The 21,966-nt window shown below is 36.1% G+C and overlaps 1 protein-coding gene across 1 annotated transcript; it reads right to left on the bottom strand.

Annotated features, from left to right (window-relative positions):
- Window positions 1-500: 500 nt before the first annotated feature.
- On the bottom strand, window positions 501-2,181 carry LOC131876294 (uncharacterized). Its single transcript, XM_059221212.1, has 4 exons — window positions 1,836-2,181; window positions 1,250-1,658; window positions 714-955; window positions 501-610 (listed from the first exon to the last, which is right to left on the bottom strand). The coding sequence occupies exons 1-4, from the start codon at window positions 2,179-2,181 to the stop codon at window positions 501-503; spliced, it is 1,107 nt and encodes a 368-aa protein (XP_059077195.1).
- Between the last annotated feature and the right edge of the window lie 19,785 nt (window positions 2,182-21,966).

Genomic DNA, 21,966 nt, shown 5'->3' with positions numbered 1-21,966 from the left:
ACACTAGGAGGGGGATTGTTGGCAGTGGGCCAACATCCCTCATGGGGATTCACAACATGGTTTAACATCCTCCTGTGGATTCTATAAGTCTACTGGTTGTATCGAGCATTAATAGGTTGATCTTTTGGTACAATGACAACCCTAGCTTGTAACATAACCCACCCTAGAAATCCTCCACAAAGGATGATGACACCTATTCCTCATAAGTTGTTGAACCAGCTGCGCTCCCAGGTCGGGAACAAAAAAATAAAAGCGATTGCAAATATCAATCTCCCCAGGAGCCACACCCCCAACAAGGTCACACTTTGCTAAAACAGTCTCTCGAATAGAGTGCAGAATTTTCCACCACACATGTTGAACATCCAATTTGGCATCCTAAAAAATCCATCGATTCCTCTCAAGCCAAATATGCCAAATAATAAAAGTGGGTCCTAAGGACCAAGTAACTTGAAGAAAAGGAGTGCTAACAGGAGCTTGATCCCAACAGTCTCAAAACTCAGCTAGAGAGGAAACATGCCAACAAGAACAATTCCAATAGTCCCACCAGGAGTGCCAAATCCTCCTAGCGAAAGAGCACTGAAAGAAAAGGTGGGAGACTGTCTCCTCATTGCTACAATAAATAAAACATATAGAATGTCCACAAAATCCATGCTTACACAAGTTATCCCAAGTAAGACAACGGTTCTGAACCATCAACCAAATGAAAAATTTACATTTAGGCCAAGCAAATCTATTCCAAACTTGCTTCCACCAGGTCACCTCTTCCTCCCCATGAATTTGATGAAGTAAATTCAAATAGCCAACAACAATAGAATACTTCCCAAAAGAATCACTTCCCCAAGCCAGAATATCTAGACCTTCCAAAGAACTACAATTACGAGAAGCAAGAATATTGGCCAGCTCCTGCCAAGAATCCTTTGAACCCCCAGGCAGCCATTCACTTGGACCCTTCCATCTATACCCAATAGCAAGCCCAAAATTTTGAATAGTCTTATAATGACCCACCGAAGTCCACCCAGTAGTAGCGAGGCAGTCAGAATGAGGCTATAAATGATGATACATAAAGAGAGAATGGGGGAATTACCATCCCATGAACCTAACCAAAAAAGAGCCTTGGAACCCTTGTTACAAATCCAAAAGAGCCCATCTTTAACAAGTTGAGCTCTAACTTTTAGAGTGTGCCAAATCATAGCCTCTCCCCTCTAGCTGGTAGCAGGGAACATTCCAACCATGAATGGTACCCAAATACTTAAAAGTAAGGATACGAGCCCATAGCTGATGTTGATTAGTGCACCATCTCTTGTATAACTTAGTCGCAAGAACTTGACTATGCAAAACTGCAGAATGAAGGCCAAGGCCACCCTCAGATTTAGGCCGGCAAATAGACTCCCATTTAACCAAACTCCACTTAGAAGATAGCAGGTGACCACTCCAAAGGAATTGACGAGACAAAGCATCAAATTCCTTAAGAAAATACATTAGAGTAGCCTGAACAAAGCCTTTGTGAATTGGAAGGGCCTGAATCACAAACTGAAGGAGAGTAACACAAGTAGCAATGGAAAGCCACCTATGAGTCGAGTGATTAACCTTTCGATGCAACTTATCCAATAGGTCTTGCCACAAAGGCCTTAGTTGCCAACCAACTGAAAGAGGAATACCTAGATAGATGAATGGAAGAGAACCAATTTGGAACCTCAGAATATTGGAAATCCTCCTTTGGATAATTTCAGGGGTATTGAAAAAATAGATTGAAGACTTATGGTCATTAACCAGTTGCCCCGATGTAGCTAAGTCGACATCCAATAACTTCCTAAAAAAATCATCCTCCTAAATACGGGCTACCCCAATAAGAGTCGTATCATCCACAAAATAAAGATGTGAGATCTTAGGTAAACCTACACCCCAAGTCCACCCCAAGATCAAGCCCTGAGAAACCCAAGACTTAATGAAGCGTCCTAGGCCCTCAACCATAATGATAAACAAATACGGAGAAAGAGGATCCCCCTTCCTTAGACCTATAGAAGCACCAAATAACTGTGAAGGCTGGCAATTGACAAGAACATAGAAAGAAGCAGAGGTCACACAACTCAAAACCCAACTAACCCACTCCAAATTGAAACCAAAGGCAAGGAGAATCTTACGCAAAAAACTCCACTTAACCCTGTCATAAGCTTTGGCCATGTCTAATTTGATAAACATAGATCTCTCCCTAGAAACAACCATGGAATGAACAGCCTCAGAAGCAAGTACAACCCCATTCAAAATTTGTTTGTCAGCCACAAAATCCCCCTATTCATTGAAAATCAATGAAGGAAGCTAGATTTTGAGCCTTTATGCAATCAACTTAGTCATAATCTTATACACAACATTGCATAGAGCTATGGGTCTAAAAATATCCAGCTGGGTAGCCCCCTCCTTCTTGGGCATAAGAACCAGGAAGGTAGAATTTAATGCTTTAAGCATCTTCTTACTACTATGGGATTCCTAAACAACTGCAAGTAGATCTGCCTTGATAATATCCCAAAACTCTTGAAAAAATTCAATTGGAAAACCATATGGGCTAGGAGCTTTCCCTTTAGCCATCCCAAAAACAATAACTTCAAGCTCAAACATGGTCACCAAATGATTGAGAGACTCATTCATCAAATGAGTAGCCATGGACAGGATGAAGGCAAGAATCTGGCTCTCCTCCCTAGGAGTGGGGGGAATATCATCAGATAAAATACAAGAATAAAACTGAGTAGCCTCATGAGACATCGCCTAAAGAGAATTCAATTGAATGCCATCTGAATTGACCAAAGAGGAAATAACACTTCTTTTTCAATGAGCCTGAACAAATTTATGGAAAAAAGTTGTATTACGATCCCCTTCCTAAAGCCAATCTATCTGAGCTTTCTGCTTCCAGAAGACCTCTTCTTGGAGCTCCCACTCCTCCAAATCCTTCAAGGCTCGAGACTCAACACAACCCAATGCCTCAGTGAAACCAAAGTCTCGAATCTGGCGAGTAATAGTGTTTAAGAACTCGTGAGGCCTTCTTTTCCTCAAATAAAGGTTACCAAAAGACTCCCTATTCCATTTTTTGACAAAAGTATACATCATTGTATCATAGGCAAGCCCCCCATCGCTCCACCATTATGCCATAAGATCATGAAGAGAATCATCCCAAAGCCACATGAGTTGAAACTTAAAGGGAGGATTATTATGACCATTAACCAAACCAATAGAAAACGTGATTGGCTAATGGTTTGAGCCTTGCCAATCTAGGATCTTTGAACTAGAAAGCACTCTATCCCCTACCCAATAGCATGAGACTAGAAATCTATCCAATCTATTTGAAATGGTATCATCACTACACCATCAAGTAGACCAAGTGAAGATCCCATTAGATGGCTTCACATAAACAAGACCAAGAAAATCCACATTATTCTGAAATAGAGAAGAAGAAGGCCCCAACCTAGGAAATCCACCTCTCTTCTCAGCAAGGTTCAGGACAAAGTTAAAGTCGCCAGCTAGAACCCAAGGTAGAAAAGGAGCACGTGACTTAACATACCTTAGATGTGACCAAAGCTAGGTTTTACCCCAAATAGAAATGGGAGCATAGACATTTGTAACCAAAATTGTCTCCCTAGATTTCAAACTTGATGCAGCCAATGAAAGAGAAGACTGACTAGAAAACCACCAAAGAGGAACAATCTTGCTTGGAACCCAGAAGAGATCCAAACCACCTGAGCAGCCCAAAAAACCAATACATTGACATTGGCCATAACACCACACCGCCTGAGTCCGTTGAAGCATAAGATCAATAGGAAGCTTTGTCCCTTCGATACAAAAATATCAAGAGAATGGAAACCCACCAACTCTCGAATAGATTTTTGACGGGAGGGGATATTCAACCCTCGCACATTCCAGGAAAGATAATCATTTAAGGGAATGTAAAAAGTGGGAATCTATGGTTCTTACCAACCTAGACTCCACTAACAAATCCCCAGCTGATTGAAGCTTTTCCTGATCCGATTTGCAACCTCCTTTAGAGGAATCCAAAGAACTTTTCTTAAGGGGTTGCTAAGATAAACCCAAAGAATGAGAAGATCACTTGGTCTTACCATATTTTGAAACATTCTTAGCCAAGCCTATCAGAACAACATCATCCTGCAAAAGACCCAAGTCATTTGAGTGGTTCCCTTGCTGACTAGAAGAAATATCTTGGGGGGTCAAGGGATCCTGAGGAACTAGAACATCACAATTCTCCCCCCTAGACATTCCCAAACCCACTAATCCAAATGAAACATCCATTGGAATTTCATCCTCTAATGCCAAAACCTTAAATCAATTAAAATCCTCTTCACCCTGCCTTTCCTTAAGAGACCTCTTTTGCCCTCTGCCTTTAGTGTGAGGTATAACTAACACAAACCCATCCCTGACAAAACCCCCAGTAGAAACAGGAGCCTTACCCTTATCTCCCTTATCACTCTCTACATGCAGGGGCCGAGAGGAGTTATTACCAGCAACAGGTCTATTAACATGGGGGCATTGGTGCTAAAGATGATAATATTTGTGACAAACTCGACATCTAAAAGGAAGAGACTCATAGTCTAGTTGTTGAACCCATGACGTTGAGCCTAAACAAATCTCTAAAGAATCCAGCAAAGGGTTATTTATATCCACCTCAACACAAATATGGGAAAATGAGATTACCTTTTTATCTAACATCTATTGAGAAACAACAACCGGCTTCCCAATAAGCTCAACAATCTGGCATAAGATATCCTCTCTCCAAAATTCTAACGACAATCTCGGGAGACGAACCCAAACTAGAACCCTCGAAGGTAGATCTTCAGCTGAATTAAAACCCATATGTCATGGTTTCATAAACAAGCCCACTAGATTATAAAAATAGGGCCCTCCTTCAAAAACTTGATTCGTATCTATCATAGTGGAAAAAACAACCATGAAGTAACTGTTGGCCGCGAACATGATTTTCATATCGCCCTCAACTTGCCAAGTCCTCTGAATCCAGGCTTCCAATGAAGATAGAGAAATGTGAATCCCAAGGAATTTACAAATCAAGGCATGATTACTCCAATATGCAACATCCTCCCAGTAGATTCAGGAGGGAGAACCAACATCGGATGATCTTGGCACCACGACAGACAACCATTAAATTTCTTAAGCTTTGACCCTTCGCCAACATAGAAGGAAGTTGATTAATTTGTATGCAAATCCGAAGAAGGGCCATTACGCCTCCCCTCATCAACAATCACCAAAGATGAAGACATCGACCTCCCACCAGCAGCAAACAACCAAATAAACCTACTCTGAGAATCACCCAACAGGGACCACCACCACACCTTGCACCAAACCCAAAAACCGAGGCTCCACACCTCGCCCCACCACGCACAACCCACTCCAAACCGGACCCAGACACACTACAGCCCCACACCAAACCAAATAGAAGAATCATGCACATGAAAGAATGGGAGAGACGGTGAGGGATGGGCCCTATTACACACAGGCGGAAACCCCCATCATCACCGATCGCTCCTCCTTCGAAAATGCATATCACGTGAACTAATCAAGTACGGGATTTAGACCTTTTTCTGACCAAGTTTAAATAAATAAATAATTCACAGTAAATGGAACCCCACCTTATTATGTAATGGTTTATTAGGCATTGTAGTTTCTATTGGTGGATATGGTGAAGTGGATGGTATATGATATGAATGGGTTAATGAAGATGGTAAAATTTGTTATGGATATGGAGTGGGTTGTAATAAATAATATGGACATGATGGAGATGGCAGTGATGGATATTGTGATTGTTGTGAGCATTCATTTTTCCATTCACCATACTTAGTAGGTGAAGAAGCATTGTGTGAAGAAATATTTTGTCTTTTTAATCCATTATAATAAGAAAACATGTTAACATCATTAATCATACCTTGATCTTCCCAATTTGATGCATGAAATTGTCCATGAGTCACAAAGGAGACTAGCTCACATTCACCTTTATCTAGACAAGTCTCACTTATAGCTTGCAATCCTTTAGCATGTCCACGTGATCAATTTTTCATGTGCACTTAGCTTCCTCCTTGCAACAATTAGAACAACAAATGGTCAAATTTTCATTCTCACAATTCCATTTGTTGGCAATATAACAAGGATATTGAGAAGGTTGTTGATGATTATGGACATAACTGATTAAAGATGTTTTACTGTCTTGATATTATTATTTTGTCATTGATGTCAAGAAATTGATTTTCTAATTCAGTATGATGTTGCCATATCTTAAGAAATATGATATAAAGATTATAAAGAAGTCGGTAAAGACATAGGAAAGAATATGATGAATATAGGGATAAGTTATTCAATGGGCAACTCTACCGAGTCAGACAATGATGAGATCTTGATGTTTTAGATTGTTTTAACATCATACATATGTTGTAAAATGTAAAGGTCAATACTACACTATGTTATCAGCCAAAGAACCTAGTTGGTAAACCCTAAGGAACCTAGTTGGTAAACCCTAAGGTTATCACAGTCGGTTAATGAAGACAGAATGTCTACCGAGTAAAGTTTAGTATTCACCGAGTTGTAACCGAGCTATAACAGAATGCATTAAATGGTTACATGTGATATTTTAATGAAAGAAGCTGATGAGCTGGAGTGGATCAATGATTGGCAAGCCGTGGAAGAAGTTTGTTAACAAATCTAAGGCAATGGAAAGTCGGCAAGAAGATCTATAGCTCAGATTGAACCGCATTACCCTAACACAAGTTCCAAGATGATTGTGCAAGTTCCGAGGCAGGGTAAAACATTTTTCAGATCGTAAGATACAATGAACCTAGACAAGATTGAAGATCTGATGGCTATGATTGATCATGGGAAATGAGATCAAGGAGATTAAGCAGTTAGATGATTGTTTATAAATAGGAAACTGTTGATAAACAATTTATGTGGGCAAGTGTATGCACAAGGATGCTACATAGTGATCACCAAGCACAGAAGCTTGAAAACCTGTTGGAATAATAGAGTATTGATGCCTAGCAAATAGACTAGAATAGTTCTATGTCTAGATTGTGTTGAACAAATAAGAATCTACTTTAGCATTTTAGATGTAAAGTTGCAGATAGATTGTATTACTATTAGCTTGTGAAAGTAATAGGAAATCTCTTAACCGAGTGGACTTAATAGTCTTATAAGTAAATCCTCTAACAAGGTGACATTCTAAATGAGTGTTTGAAATCCTTTGACAAGGTCACTTCTAACAAAGTGAAGATCCTAACAGATCTGAGGGAAATCCCTTAACCGGGTCACATCTAGCAATGTGTTTTGAAATCTTTAATAGGATTGGCTTTTAACCGAGCATACTCTAGAAGAGTATATTTCTTAGTGGGTCCGAAATCCCACAGTGGTTTTTCCCTGTTTGGGTTTCCACGTTAAATCTGGTGTTATGAGGTTTATATTGTTCATATGCTTTTGAGTTTGCATGTTTGACAGTTTTTATTCTATGACTGATATATGTTACCGAGGTTGAATCGGATGTTTTCATTAACGATTAAGTTTGTATGATTCACCCCCCCCCTCCCATCTTGTTGGCTATTAGATCTGTACTTATATTAAGTATCAGAACTATCACCATTGTCCTAAAAATTCATCAATTATATGTTCTTACTCATATATAGGAATAATATTTGTAGATGCATATGATAATGGTGATGGAAGATCAATATAATCTAACATGCATTCATTAGGTAGAGGACATATAAAAACATTACCTTGTGTCATCATGATTTCCTCTCCAGTTTTATTTTTAGTTTTTAAATTTGAAAGTGGGGGTTTGGGGGCAGTAGCCACCAGTGGGGTGAAACTTGAGGTGTTTGAACTCCTTTGAAATTGCAACATTTTTAACATTTTTATGTTGTTTCTTCAAACTTACTACTTCCTATTCAATTGACTCGCAACAACTACTGATAAAATATAAATGGTTCTTAAATTCTAAGATCTACCTACAAATTCAAACCATGCATCTATATGATTTAAACAATGCAAATTAGGAGTAGTCACCCAGGCAAGGTCGATGATTGCACAAGCTTTCTTCCTAACGCATTGGTCCTAACTCAACTCACCAAGCTAATAGGCCTTTGACACCTTTCCTCGACAAGGATTCCAAAATGATAGGCCAACACTGGGGTAAAGAATAATAAAAAATTATAACTAGTTTCAACTTGGTCTATACGTGTCAATCCGAGAATCATAAACTTATGAAAGGTTTCGTGGCTATCTACACAAGGGTTGTAGGTAGCAATTTGAGTGGTGATGAAATGCAACTAGAAAATAAACCTATTGCAATTTGAAATAATTCTGGTGACAGGAACTGTCACTTCCTGGCAACAGAAACTCCACAGACAACAAAATTTAAAATAAAACAAATAATTTATTCAAATCACAAAATGTTTTTTCAAACTTAAACAAAAATATTGAAATTTAAATCACACAACACATAAAAAATAAAATATCATCGAGCTTCCCTGAGGAGTGGGCCCTTGCTCCTAGTTTGCACGATGGAAGAAATGAATGCCTTCTCAAGCTAGTTTTATCAGAACAAGCACTGTTTTATTTATCAAAAGAATAATATAAAAATCTGTGTATTTCATCTCCTCTATTACATTCCCTTTATATAATGAATAGGCATGCAAAAAATTCTCTACTATTTTGTTTTGATATTTTTCTACCATATATTATATTTGTGCAATCCTATTTTATAGGGTATTCTCCTATTTTTCCAGCCCTATTTTGTAGCATGTGATTCTATTCTCATGCCACTTCTTTTGGAATTATTTGTGGCTTGTGGGTTGGAATAAAACTAACCACAAATATAGGATTTTGTTTTGTCATGAAATTAGCTATTTTTTTGTCCTACATACACCACAACTTTATTAGTTTCAACAACAAATAATTCATACTATTTAATCATATGAGTATGAAAATGAATTATTTGTTGTTATAACAAAATTGCTAATATTTATCACAACAAATAATTACATAAAAATAGACTTGATAGAATAATTATTTGTTGCCAAATGTATTTATGGGGTGTAGGAATTTTGTTCTCTTCTCCTCCAATAGCATGCTACAAACTATATTTTCTCAACACAGTGGAAGTATATATTAGTAAATACAATCTATTTATTTTCACATCTTTTATCTAAAAACTATATTAAATATCACTTATTTATATTCAACCATATGTAGCAGAGGATAGTAAAAATATATAATATGGTATGAAAATGGCATATGAAGGTGGGTACTAAGGCATATAAAAATGGATTAAATATTAAATAAAATGGGATATAAATGGCTCTCATCACCTGGGTATAGTTTCGGTTAAGCAGAATATCCATTGATTTCACACATTGGCTTAGATTGGTCTGTTTCACAATTTTGGAATATTCTAGTACACAAATCTCTAATATGCACACGTGAAATTGTGCACAATCGGTCATAAACACCTCTCGCATAACCTCTGATATCCAAAGTGATCATAAAAATCGACCTTATATATCCACAACACATAATCATACCATCTGTTGGCAATTGACACTCATTGGAATCATATGTTATAATTGATGGAAACAAGATTCTATTGAAGGCATATACCGGCATTTGGAGGCATACACCGACGGATATCGACATTGGAGTATTCAGGGTCATCACCGGCATAGGCACCGACATCCAACACTTTAGTGAAGTCGACATCAGTTTGAGATCCGAAAGGTTTTATTTGTAAAATCATTTTGTAATTATTGTATAAGGGCCGACATTGAATATCTTTTGTATTGTAAGTCGACATAAGGCATATTGTTTGTAAAGGGTATATAAGTTAGTCTGTTAGGTCATTTTGAGATATGACAAGGTAGTAGAATTGTGTAATGTGAAGGATATATATGTAGGTCATTTGTATGCGAATGTAATATCATGCAATGATCAATAGATGGTTTGTAAAGCATTCTTGGAGGAAAGGAGATATCGGTAGAAGGATTCAGGGTTTATGAACTGGTACAGAATAGAGCTTTAACCAGAACTCTTTTTGGCATTGTAGATGCATTTTGTGAGTTCACCAGTATTGTTTTATCTCAGCAGAAGCTTGTAGTCAATGAGACTCTTTTGTGTTGAGAAGTGTGCTCTAGGCAGTGTGCCTTCCTGCATGTGCAGGTCCCCATGCTATGTATATCTTTCATATGGCTAGTGAATTGATATTGTGGTTCACAAATCCCACCGTGGTTTTTCCTCTTTGAGGTTTTCCATGTATAAAATCTATGTGTTATGGTGTTCATTCATGTGGCTGGTTTATTTACTTTATGTTATAGGTTTCTTCATTTGCTGGTTTATATGTGTATGCTATAATAAGGTAAAATCTTATATTACCAGCACAACACTAATTCACCCCCCCTCTCAGTGTTCTTGGATTCCAACAATTGGTATCAGAGCCTGGTACCTCAGAGGAAGTTTAACAACTTGAGGAAGATCCTGAAACCGGAATCATTGAACATGGTTATGGAGAAGCAACTTGAGGATTATGATGTTGAAAGGATGAAGAACTTAAAACTGAAAGATGAATTGAATTTTGCTAATGAGTTTATTCTTGTTCTGCAAGAAAGGTTATCATCAGCTCAAGCTAAGAGAAAGGAACTTCTACAAAACCAGGATGATGAAGAGAAAAATGCACTTAAGGAATAATGTCAGAAACCGAGTCAAGCTAACATTCTCATGAAGAATGAAATACAAGACCGCCTATGAGGTTATCAAAAGATATTAAGGACAAAAAGAAGAAGGAAGAAAATCTTTCTATATCTCTGAAGAACAAATTTGAAGAATGTGGCAAATTGACTCATGAGAATAATCTGTTGAGAACTGATTTGGTACAATCCTGGAATAATGAGCAAGAGCTAGAGAGACAAATAATGACTCTAAGAGATGATCTAACTACTGCAAGTGAGTATAAAGAAAAATTTAGGATTAGTGTTGCACAGTTGGATGATTTATTGAAAAGAGAGGCAAAGTGAAGATTCTAGAGGACTTGGATTTGTACAAGGTGAAAGCTCTGGTACTGCAAATGAAGATCAGACAATCGGTTTTCAGAACTCATCTGACCAAAGGAAACCGGTAAGGCAATCTAATGCTTACAAATTCAATGGTATATGTTTTTTTTGTAATAAATTTGGGCATATGGCTAGACAATGTAGAAATAGAGAAAATCAAAACTACAATTCAATTCCCGGTCAATGTACAAATTGCAAGAAATATGGTCATAAGTTAGAAGATTGTAGAATGAATGTTAAGTGTCATGAATGTGGAAATTTTGGACATTTGGCTAATAAATGTAGGTCAAGGAATGACACCGAATATGTCAAAGCAATTCAAAAGAACAATGTTACATGTTATGCATCCAACAAAATAGGTCATATTGCTAAGTACTGCAGAAGCAAGACTACACCGGTTAACAATGATAAAGAAAATGAGAAAGGAAAGTAGAAGGTAGATGAAATACAACAATATCACACCAAGAAATGGGTTAGAAAATCTGAAGAACCAAGTAGAGATGCAACTACGCCATTAACTCCACCGGTAGAACAAAGCATTCCTGCATCGGCAAGAAATTTAACTGGTAACTGAGGCATACGCCTTAGGGGTTGGAAAATTCATTGCAAATCTTGCATATTCCCCGAAAGAGATCTGGAAAGAGATTTGGAGAGTGGTACTGATCATTAATGGAGGTTTATCTGGCATAAAACTATGAAATCGACATCCGGTAGGGTACATCACTAAGCATTTATGACAATGATGAATTAGGGTTTACTCATTGATAAAAAGGGAAAAAGGACTCATTTTCACTCACACAGCACTCGAGCAAACTAGAGCAAACCAAAGGCGAATTGTAGGCGATCAAGAGTGAGCAAAGGCATTCCAAATAATTTCCAGCAATCGTCTGAGAAATAATCAAAATCCTTCAATCGACGACTATTTTCTAGGTATTTCTTTGAAATGGAATCCTGATCATCATCTCCTCCTACTTTCATTGTGAATTCCACTATTGTTGAGGTTAAGGATATGCTTAGGCTTGTTTTCAAGGAAGTTCCCCAAATTGCTATGAAGGAAGACTCTTCTGGCGCGTTTTTGAGGGTTCCCAATGACATGGTTTATGTGGAAGATGTCAGGGCCTATATTCACTGCACATTGGAGGATTTAGGCACTGAGGAAATCAAGGGAATGTATCAATCTATGATACTAGGTAGCTCAAGAACAATCAAGCCAGAATATCAAATCATTGAGGATCTAGGGTTAACCAGAATCCTATACATACTGAAATTCAAGGATGAAGTGATCAGATATGTTCTAAGCAAGGTCCATAATGACTTCATCTAGCTGGACCGGCCCCACATGATCACCAAATAAGCTATTCAGGCGGTCATCGGCTTACCCAAAGTTGGACAGGAACCAAGTAAGAAGATCTCCAACACTGTGGTTGAGAAGCTCACCGACACAACCCATGATGGAAGATCAATGAGGGTGAACACCATCAAAGAAACAAATATGAAATTTTCTAGCATGATCATCGACTACAAGGTAACTCAATCAAGTCGATTGAACTCTATTGCTAGTTCTTGTATCCATGTTGCACGCCAAATGACAAAGAATAATGAAAAGTATGACTTGTGTGAATGGTTAAGGAGTGAATTAATGATTAATCTTGGCAAGATAAAAGGTGTTAAGAAAGGAACCTTCTGGTTTGGCAATCTTATTGTCTGTTTGATGTTTTACTTCATGAATGAGCTACCAGGTTTGGGAAAGAAGAGTTGGGCTCATGACATACTAGTAGGTATGCAGATCAAAGAAGAAATCACCGGTCTTGGTAGTAACAGGGATGAGAAGCTTTGGGGATACTTCAAAAGTTTTCAGGAGAACATGAGACTGAGGGAGAGAATCTCCAAACACATTATGGAGAAATACTCCACTGATATTTTCTTCATGGTAAAAACAGATGAGACATTGATGGAAGCAGTGGAACCTAGAACTATATGGGTCACTGAATTGGGTTATGAAGTAGATGACAACATTTTGGAGCTATATGCTAAAATGTTGATTGATGCTCCTTTGGATGAAAAAGTTGAACACTTTGGCATTGCAAAGGAGAAGGTTCTTGAGGTCAAAATTGGCTTCAATAAGAAAAGAAGAGAAAAGAAGATATACAAAATGTTTGCACTTGTTCAGGATGTAATTCACAGGATAGATACAAAACTAGGTTCTAGATCTAAACCGGTAGATCAACCGGCAACAACAAGTTCTCCTAAGGTGAAGAGGCCTGAAACTTTCATTTCTTCTATCAAATCTGACTCTAATCTAGAGGATAATTAACCTCTTGCATTAAGAAGGGTATAGAGGAAGAAAGTTGACAAGCCTCCAGTAGAGGAGAAGAAGGTGGAATGAAGGAGGAAGCTAATTAGAAAGGTAACAACTGCATCCACACCTCCGGCAAGGAAACCTACTTAGAAGAGGCAGCCTGCTCCATCCACTCCTACAACCCCTAGCAAGAAGAAAAAGAGTGATGAAGCAATTGAATCTGGTAAAATGACTTGTGCAGAGTTAATTGATGAGGTAACTAAAGATGGAATTTTGAAGAATGTGTCAAATTTTTATGAAGATTTAGATGATAATGAGAAAAATGAAATATAAGAAGCAATCTTGTTATATTTAGACATATATAAGAAGGCTTTGGTATAGATTTTGAAGGAAATTCCCTTATCATTGTATAATAAGTTAGACATAAGGAGATTAGATGCAATTAGGAGGGACAAAGAAATTAAAGAAGTTGAAATTTTGAGTATGTGTGGCTCTATAAATAATGAGGAAATGAAAAGGTGTATAGATGTTGCTAATACAACAGTCTTTAGCAGCAAAACCTGGTAAATAAGCCTAATGATGGGTAGAGTCAATGAGATAGTAAATGAGACCAGAGATGGTTGGACCTAATTCTTCCAAAAGAATCCTGATTTTCTCACTTCTCAAGAAGAATTTGCTAAGGCAATTGCTCCCACCATTCCATACAAATCTAAAGGGAAAGGAATTTTGGGAAGTTCAGATCAAATATTGAATGAACCGACAGATAAACCTAAAACTCATGAGAGTGTATAGAATAAACCGACAGAGACTATATTTGTACAGTATGGGCACGACAATATATATAATGTACAACTTACAGATAAATATTGTGGATAAAACTCCATTGGTAGTAACAAATACTGCACCATGTGGCGAAGCCACCCATGCAAAAGAGGATGAGAAAAGAGATACACCGGGAGAGAGTAAGGAAGAAAAGGAAAAAGAGACTGAACCGACAGTTGATTCTCCCACAAAATTTTTTGCAATTGACACTTCTCAAGTTGAGAAGAAATCAATCACAGAGATGAGTCCCACAGAGCTAATGAAGGAAGGATTTGCAAACAAAGGAATAATAGATCAATCAATAACAGTTTTGCATAGATTGATTTTGGATTGTATGATTGAAAATGAAGCAAGCCCTTTTGGAAAGCTTAAGGCATTTACAAAGCATATATCTAAAAACTTTCAGTCATTGCAATAGATTTCTGACAAGAAAGCACTTGAAAGATTTACTCTGGCCAAGAAAGCCGCTTTTGACTAGATTATTGAGACAAAGAAGAGGAAGGTTGAAGAGAAAATTGTACTCATTGAAAATTCTTTGAAACAGTGTACAAACATCTACAGGGTCTGTTGTAATATAGAGATTCTTACAACAAATGTAGATCAGAGGTTAAAGGAATTACATGAAAAGATTGCTAATACTGCCAATTATTTTGATGGACTAACTTCACTCACAACTTCCATTGATGGACAAATTTTGACCTTAGAGAACCAAGTTTTTTCTTTTTAAAAGGAAAGAGACAAGATCATTCGGAGAGAAAGGAGTCTTAAAGGTTTGGTGAGTCCAAGATTGGATTCACTTGGTGTACATAAGAGGGAATGTATGGATATGCTTGTGAAGCCTACATCGACAGAAGTCACTGAGAAAGAAACACTTGCACATTTACTGAGTGGACTTGTATCCATATCCGAAAAATTCAAAACCGACTGGGATACCTATGTACAATTGCTAGAGAAAGCTTACCCAAAAATTTTGAGATTGGTCAAGCTCCGATAAAGTAAGCTGTAATTATTCTTTCACCAGTCTTTGGCATTGATGCCAAAGGGGGAGTGTATATTATGTGAAAAATATGTATGTAATCGTAGGAGGAGGATATTGACAGAGTCAATCAATTCAGGGGGAGCATGTTTCATGTTTCAATTGAACCGACAGGGAATCCATTTTTCACATGAGTGTTGCCATCAATGCCAAAGGGGGAGATTGTTGGCAATTGACACTCATTGGAATCATATGTTGTCATTGATGACAACAAGATTCTATTAAAGGTATATACCAACATTTGGAGGCATACACTGGCGAATACCCGCATTGAAGTATTCATGGTCATCACCGACACTGACACCGACATCCAACACTTCAGTGAAGCCGACATCAGTTTGGGATCTGAAAGGTTTTATTTGTAAAATCATTTTGTAATTATTGTATAAGGGCTGACATTGAATATCTTTTGTATTGTAAGCCGACATAAGGCATATTGTTTGTAAAGGGTATATAAGTTAGTCTGTTAGGTCATTTTGAGATATGACAAGATAGTAGAAATGTGTAATGCGAAGTATATGCATGTAGGTCATTTGTATGCGAATATAATATCATGCAATGATCAGTAGATGGTTTGTAAAGCATTCTTGGAGGAAAGGAGATACTGGTAGAAGGATTCGGGGTTTATCAACCGGTACAGAACAGAGCTTTAACCAGAACTCTTTTTGGCATTGCAAGTGCAATCTGTGAGTTCATCGGTACTATTTTATCTCAGCAAAAGCTTGTAGTCAATGAGACTCTTTTGTGTTGAGCAATGTGCCTTCCTGCATGTGCATGTGCAGGCCCCCATGCTATGTAATATCTTTCATATGGCCAATGAATTGATATTGTGGGTCACAAATCCCACCATGGTTTTTCCTCTTTGAGGTTTTCCATGTATAAAATTTGTGTTATGGTGTTCATTCATGTGGCTGGTTTATTTACTTCATGTTATATGTTGTTTCATTTACCGGTTTATATATGTATGTTATAATAAGGTAAAATATTATATTACCGGCAGAACACTGATTCACCCCCCCCTCTCTCAGTGTTCTTGGATTCCAACACCAACTACATGTCAGCTTCAAGAACACTTTACAAATAATGAGACGTGTATGAATTGTTGCTTAAATCCGATCTCCAATACTTATGTGGACCAAACATAATTGTCCACACGCTTCCCACAAGACGGTTAAACATCCCCAAACACAAAAACAATCACCAAAATGGCTCCACCAATTCTGCACAACAAACAATCACACAAGTCGGCCATACAACATTGTTCAACCCAAAAATCGATAAACCGGATCTTCAAACTAGCACAACACTTATCACCAAATGCTAAAATCATGGAATAGGGTACTCTAGACATTTACCAAGCTTCCCACGGCTCCACAACATAGAATATCCAATTGAAATGAAATGCTGATCAATATATTGTATTCTACCAGAGGCTTTGGTCTATTTTGCTAGACTTGAACACATCTTCAATCTGCCTTCAAGAGTAAATTATTCACTACGGATTAAATTATAGACATGAGTTGCCATCAATGACAACATTTGATGACCTGTGGAGTGTCTCTTGCCAACAAATCCCTTGTAGAGGTTCTTGCATCAAAACCACTCATTTCAAATAATGCTTAAATAATCTACATGGTAAATGTGTGATGATCCACAAAATGACTAAATTCCATGAAAATTATAATATATAGACCCATTATTGACTCATTTTGAAGCAAAATTTTTCTTTAGATACTATAATTCTCTAATAAATACATCATGTGGGAAGCACTTGATTCCTTCCCATCCCCAATGTAGGAAATATATCATGTATAGAGAATATTGGTAGAAATACCAAGAACACAGAGCACATCATCAATGCACTCATTTATCATTTAATAATATGTAAGCCCAAAAAGAGAATTTGTGTAGAGTTACGAACTATTATATAAGACATAGAACTATTAGAAAAATATTCAAGTAGATCATTCGATTTGGTCATTTGATGAGAAGATCCTAAGGTAAAGATCCATTTTTTTATGGATGAATCCAAACCTTTAGCTAAAAGTGCTTGACTTTTACTAGGTCAGGGAATAGTAACATTGTGGTTCTTCATGACATCTTCAAAGGCTTTAATCCTTTGAAAAATAATGTGTGATTTTATGACTTGGTATTCCATAAAAAGAACATGGATTATTGATTTTATTCTTTTAATTTGAGGGACGCCTAATTGACTTAGAAGAGATAGTATCATTCTTATCAAATTTGTTCTTCTACTTGGAGTGATTCTCACTTGATAAAGTAGATATTTCCTTTACCCTTAGATGTTTATGCCCTTTATACTTGACTTTTAGAGGAGGCGATTGTATCCATGGAGGGTAACAAAATTTTTTCCCTCATGCATCTATTACAACATTTCTTAAAAGAAGGTATCTCAAATTTAAAACCAAAAGTATCTATTCAAAAGTAGAGGGTAGAAGAGAAAACCTAAAATGACCCTTTCAACTTAAATAGACCAATACCACACATTATTTATGTAATTTTTTTTTTTGCGACAACCTTGCAAACATGAAAGTAGATATGTAAACTTAACAAGAAGCATTCAATCTAAGGAAATGAATCAGTATATAGTATCATCAATTCTACACACAATTGAAAGCATGAAATCCATTTATTGTACCAAATAGTTCATTAAGTTTTTCCCACATAGATTTATGTGAAGTGAAATTTACAAGATGAAATTGAAGGTTGTTGGAGACATTCAAGCCAATGATCCCAATTGCTTCGACAATTTTTTCTTATAGATAAACTGTTCATTTTTCCTTATAAAGTATAGTTATGAAACTTTGATTTTTTAAATCTAATAGTTATGTGGAGTTAGAAGGCCAATTTTAGTATTTAGGGAGCTTGATTGCCATCTAAGAAATTTTACACATATTTCTAGGGGTTGACCCAATGAATATGTCTTGTTGTTGCATAAAAACAGTTCTTTTAAATTTTTTTAAAATACCAGTAGCATTATATATATAAAAGTAGAGTAGACAAATAATGATCAAGTGATTAACAATGAAAAGGTACATACTAGGCAAGGTAGAATCTAAACAAAAGTCCCCGACTCAAGGACTTGATACTAATAGATAGATAGCATTTCTAAGTCGGACATAATTCAAAAGTCAACACCCTGTCAAAGATCATTTATTCTTCAATCATAAAAACTAAGCACCTTTTTATATTACGTTTAACTTTAATAATTTAATATTTGATTTAAAGTACACTAATCGATAAACTATTGTCGAATACTCATTTATTTATCTTGATTAATTTATAGTTTTTTATTGAATCAAATTAAACTTTACTATTTTACATTTATAAAAGGTTTTCTTTAGGCTTCAAATAGTAGAAGCACTCAAATACAATATAATATGTGAAGGATTTTGCTCTCAAATAAACATTGGATTCCTTTACTTCATCTCTCCTTGTATTCCGTTTAAATCATTTGCTTTTACTTTATGTTAAGAATAAAGTAGATTGTATATTTCAAAAGTCTATGATTAATATGATATATAAAGCTTTCCCACAGTCCAAAAGCCTTTATTCATGAAAATTACGAGAGTGACTGCCAATTTAATGCAAAAATATAAACAACTCAGAAACACTATTTATTTCTTCTATTTCTCAAGGCACATGCTTCACATCATTTCAAAAGCTGGCCATTTAATGTGTTAGCTTTAATGTTTGGAATTTGTAGTTATCAATACGAACAGAGTCTCTTGGATTGAGAGAAAGGTAGGCGAAGAATAAGCATTATCCTTTATTTGGCTATTATATATAAATATAAATAATTTTTTTTCATGTTTTATTGTATATTTTCTAACTATTTGAGGGAAAAGTTGGTGAAGGTTTGTCTCATGTGATAATTGCATATCAATGTCTTTTTCTTTTATGTTTTGGGTTGAATTGAGTTAGCTTTCTAAATGAAATAACTAATCTATAAGTGACATTTTATTTCATAAACTTGATCCGTGGCATCATCACATCTTGACTACGTTATTACTCATTCATATATATATTGGTTCCAATGGCTACACCTATCATTCTTTACCTTAGATCAAATTCATGGCCGCGAACTTGACACTTGAGAGTCATTTTCATAGTTGTAGATCTAACGAGTGAAATTTCAAAACTCAATTCCAAGATAAACCTTGTTAGACTCTTTCTACTAATAATTTTGAGTTTACTTATTTTTTTTGTGTTGATTTGTTTGCAATGTTGTTGTATTTGAAGACACATATTCATTTATTTGGAAATTGTCAACAACCACCTAGAAGTCATTGAAGAGAATTGGCATACATCATTTATGAGAACATCATAGTAATATTATAAATCATTTTATTAGCATATATCACCCTAGCTCAATTTTATTCTTGCTTACTATCCTCAAATTTTGTTCCAAACACATTCAATCAATTCAACTAGATGTATAACTAAGGAGAATGTTAGCTTTACAATTGTGTAGATTTTTAAGGTGTTCCTAAACACCACTAGTCCTTACTCAATTTTATACATTAAAACATAAAGGTGAGCAAATCTTGATATACTATTTTCTTTCAATTTTGTCTCATGATGTAGCCAATTTAGAACATAAATGACACCATTAATGAAAACACAAAGAGACACCAAAATGGATCAAGTTTTCCTCACTACTATAAGAAAAAACAAAAAATGTTATTTTTGAAGCCCCTACATCATGTCATGAAATATGATAAATCAACACATTAGGTTTCAGTTTGCACTTGTGGAGACCAAGTTTGCAAGTGTGTAGGTCAATTAGAGAAAAACATAATTTGCTGGTAGATTCTAGAGACCTATATAATCAATCTTTAAATTCCAATTATGGTGTGAACTGATATATTCTAACTTGAGTACTATTTCCATATCTCTATAATATAACTTAGAATCACACATAAAACTGTTGAACTATCGCTTTCAGTTTTAAGGAATTTTTGTTACTTGTTAAAAATTATCACCTGAGTTAGATTTGTTCATCATTGCAATTTAGTAATATTTATCTTTTTTATATTATTTGATGAAATTAGCATTCTTACATGACCTATGGTATTAATCTTAGAGTTTATCCTTTTTTTTTAGATTTAAATGTTTTTTTTTGTTCTATGTATCCTATTTTTGAATTTGGCTAGTATTTGGATTCCCTTGTCTTGTTTTTATCTTGTAACACCTTCCTTTCAGGTCTTGTTTGATTATAACTATGCACACACTCATTACCTCATCTAGTCACTTATCTTGTATTCTTGCTTATACTTAATGCATGCCCAATAGCCTCAATTCAACTTTATGCAAGATAGTTCTGTGCATTACTTAAATGCACAATCTGTTGGAAATTTGAGTTGTCTGCTAATATCTGAGTTGTGTTGTCATTGATGTCAAACTTGGTGTTCTAGATAGAGTTTGGTTTGGATATGGTTGTTGATTTCTCTAACTGGTTTTACTATTGAGTTTGAGAAGTATATGAGAAGTTTGATATGAAGGTTATGTTTTGAAGTTTTGAATATGTTGTGTCATCATGTTGACTAGTTCACGGATTATAAGAGTTTGTCATTGTTGTGTTATGACAGTGAGAGTGTTTGTCAAACTGGTCTAGAAAGTCTTTGGTGGCCTCCAGATATGTGGAATCTTGTACTATGATTTGGTGGACATGTTGAGTTGGTTAGTGCAGTATTTCAATTTAGTTCTATGGTGGTGTTTCTATTCCAGGAGTGACTTGTGTTGGATTATGCTTGGTATGTTCAATTTTTTGCGTATTCGATTGGATTTGGATCATACTTTTTGGTCTAGATATGCTTTAGGAGCTATGTCAAATGGTAGTTATGGGTCTCAACATAGTGTGTGGCTATCCACATTAAGTAATTTACATTGGAATATATTTTTTAGTGACTGGTAGCTAAGCTTTGTCATTTATCTACATGTTATGTTTAGTGCCAACTTTGGAGGGTGTGATAGCATGTGTGATTTGTTGGATTCAACTTGAAAGAATATTTTGTGATGGATTTGGGTCTCCTCTTTCTCCTCGAGTGGACAACGTTGAATATTTTTTTTCTAGGTGGCTTATTTCATGTAATAATGTTTACTTTGTTGGTGTTCTACCTTTAATTAAGTTTGTGATGATCTAACTTGCATTAGAGGAGTGTGGAATTATGATTTGTGTGTAAATTGATGTGAAGTGGATGCAAATGATGTGCAAGAATATTTTGTGTTGTGGATGTGCGAAAGTCAGTTTGTGAAGAGATTTGATACCAATTGTTAAACTCAGGGCAGGATTGAGAGGGCGGGTGAATTAGTCTGGCACAATTCTAATTTTATCTAACTAATATTAAACAATATTTAAGAAAAACACTAAAAACATCAACCATCAACACATGAACACCAAATTTACATGGAAAACCCAATCAGGGAAAATCACGGTGAGAATCCTACTCACAATATAAATAGAATTGATTACAAAGTTTTAGGCTTATTTCCAAGGAGCAACATGCATTGAAGGGACTTGCAAGACTAAGGCTTATTCTTTGTCTCCTAGATTGTTGTTGTCATTACTCTCAGGAGGAGAAATGGAGTTTGTTTTGTTTGGAAAGTTGGTTAATCTTTGTATTTAATGTCAAAGGGGGAGAAGTATGTGCAAGTGTTGCCATCGATGAAAAAGGGGGGATCGTTGG

This window comes from Cryptomeria japonica, chromosome 5, assembly GCF_030272615.1.
Source record: "Cryptomeria japonica chromosome 5, Sugi_1.0, whole genome shotgun sequence".
NCBI classification, from domain to species: Eukaryota; Viridiplantae; Streptophyta; class Pinopsida; order Cupressales; family Cupressaceae; genus Cryptomeria; species Cryptomeria japonica.
Note: the sequence above shows the minus strand (reverse complement) of the source record. Positions and strands in the feature narration are given on the sequence as shown.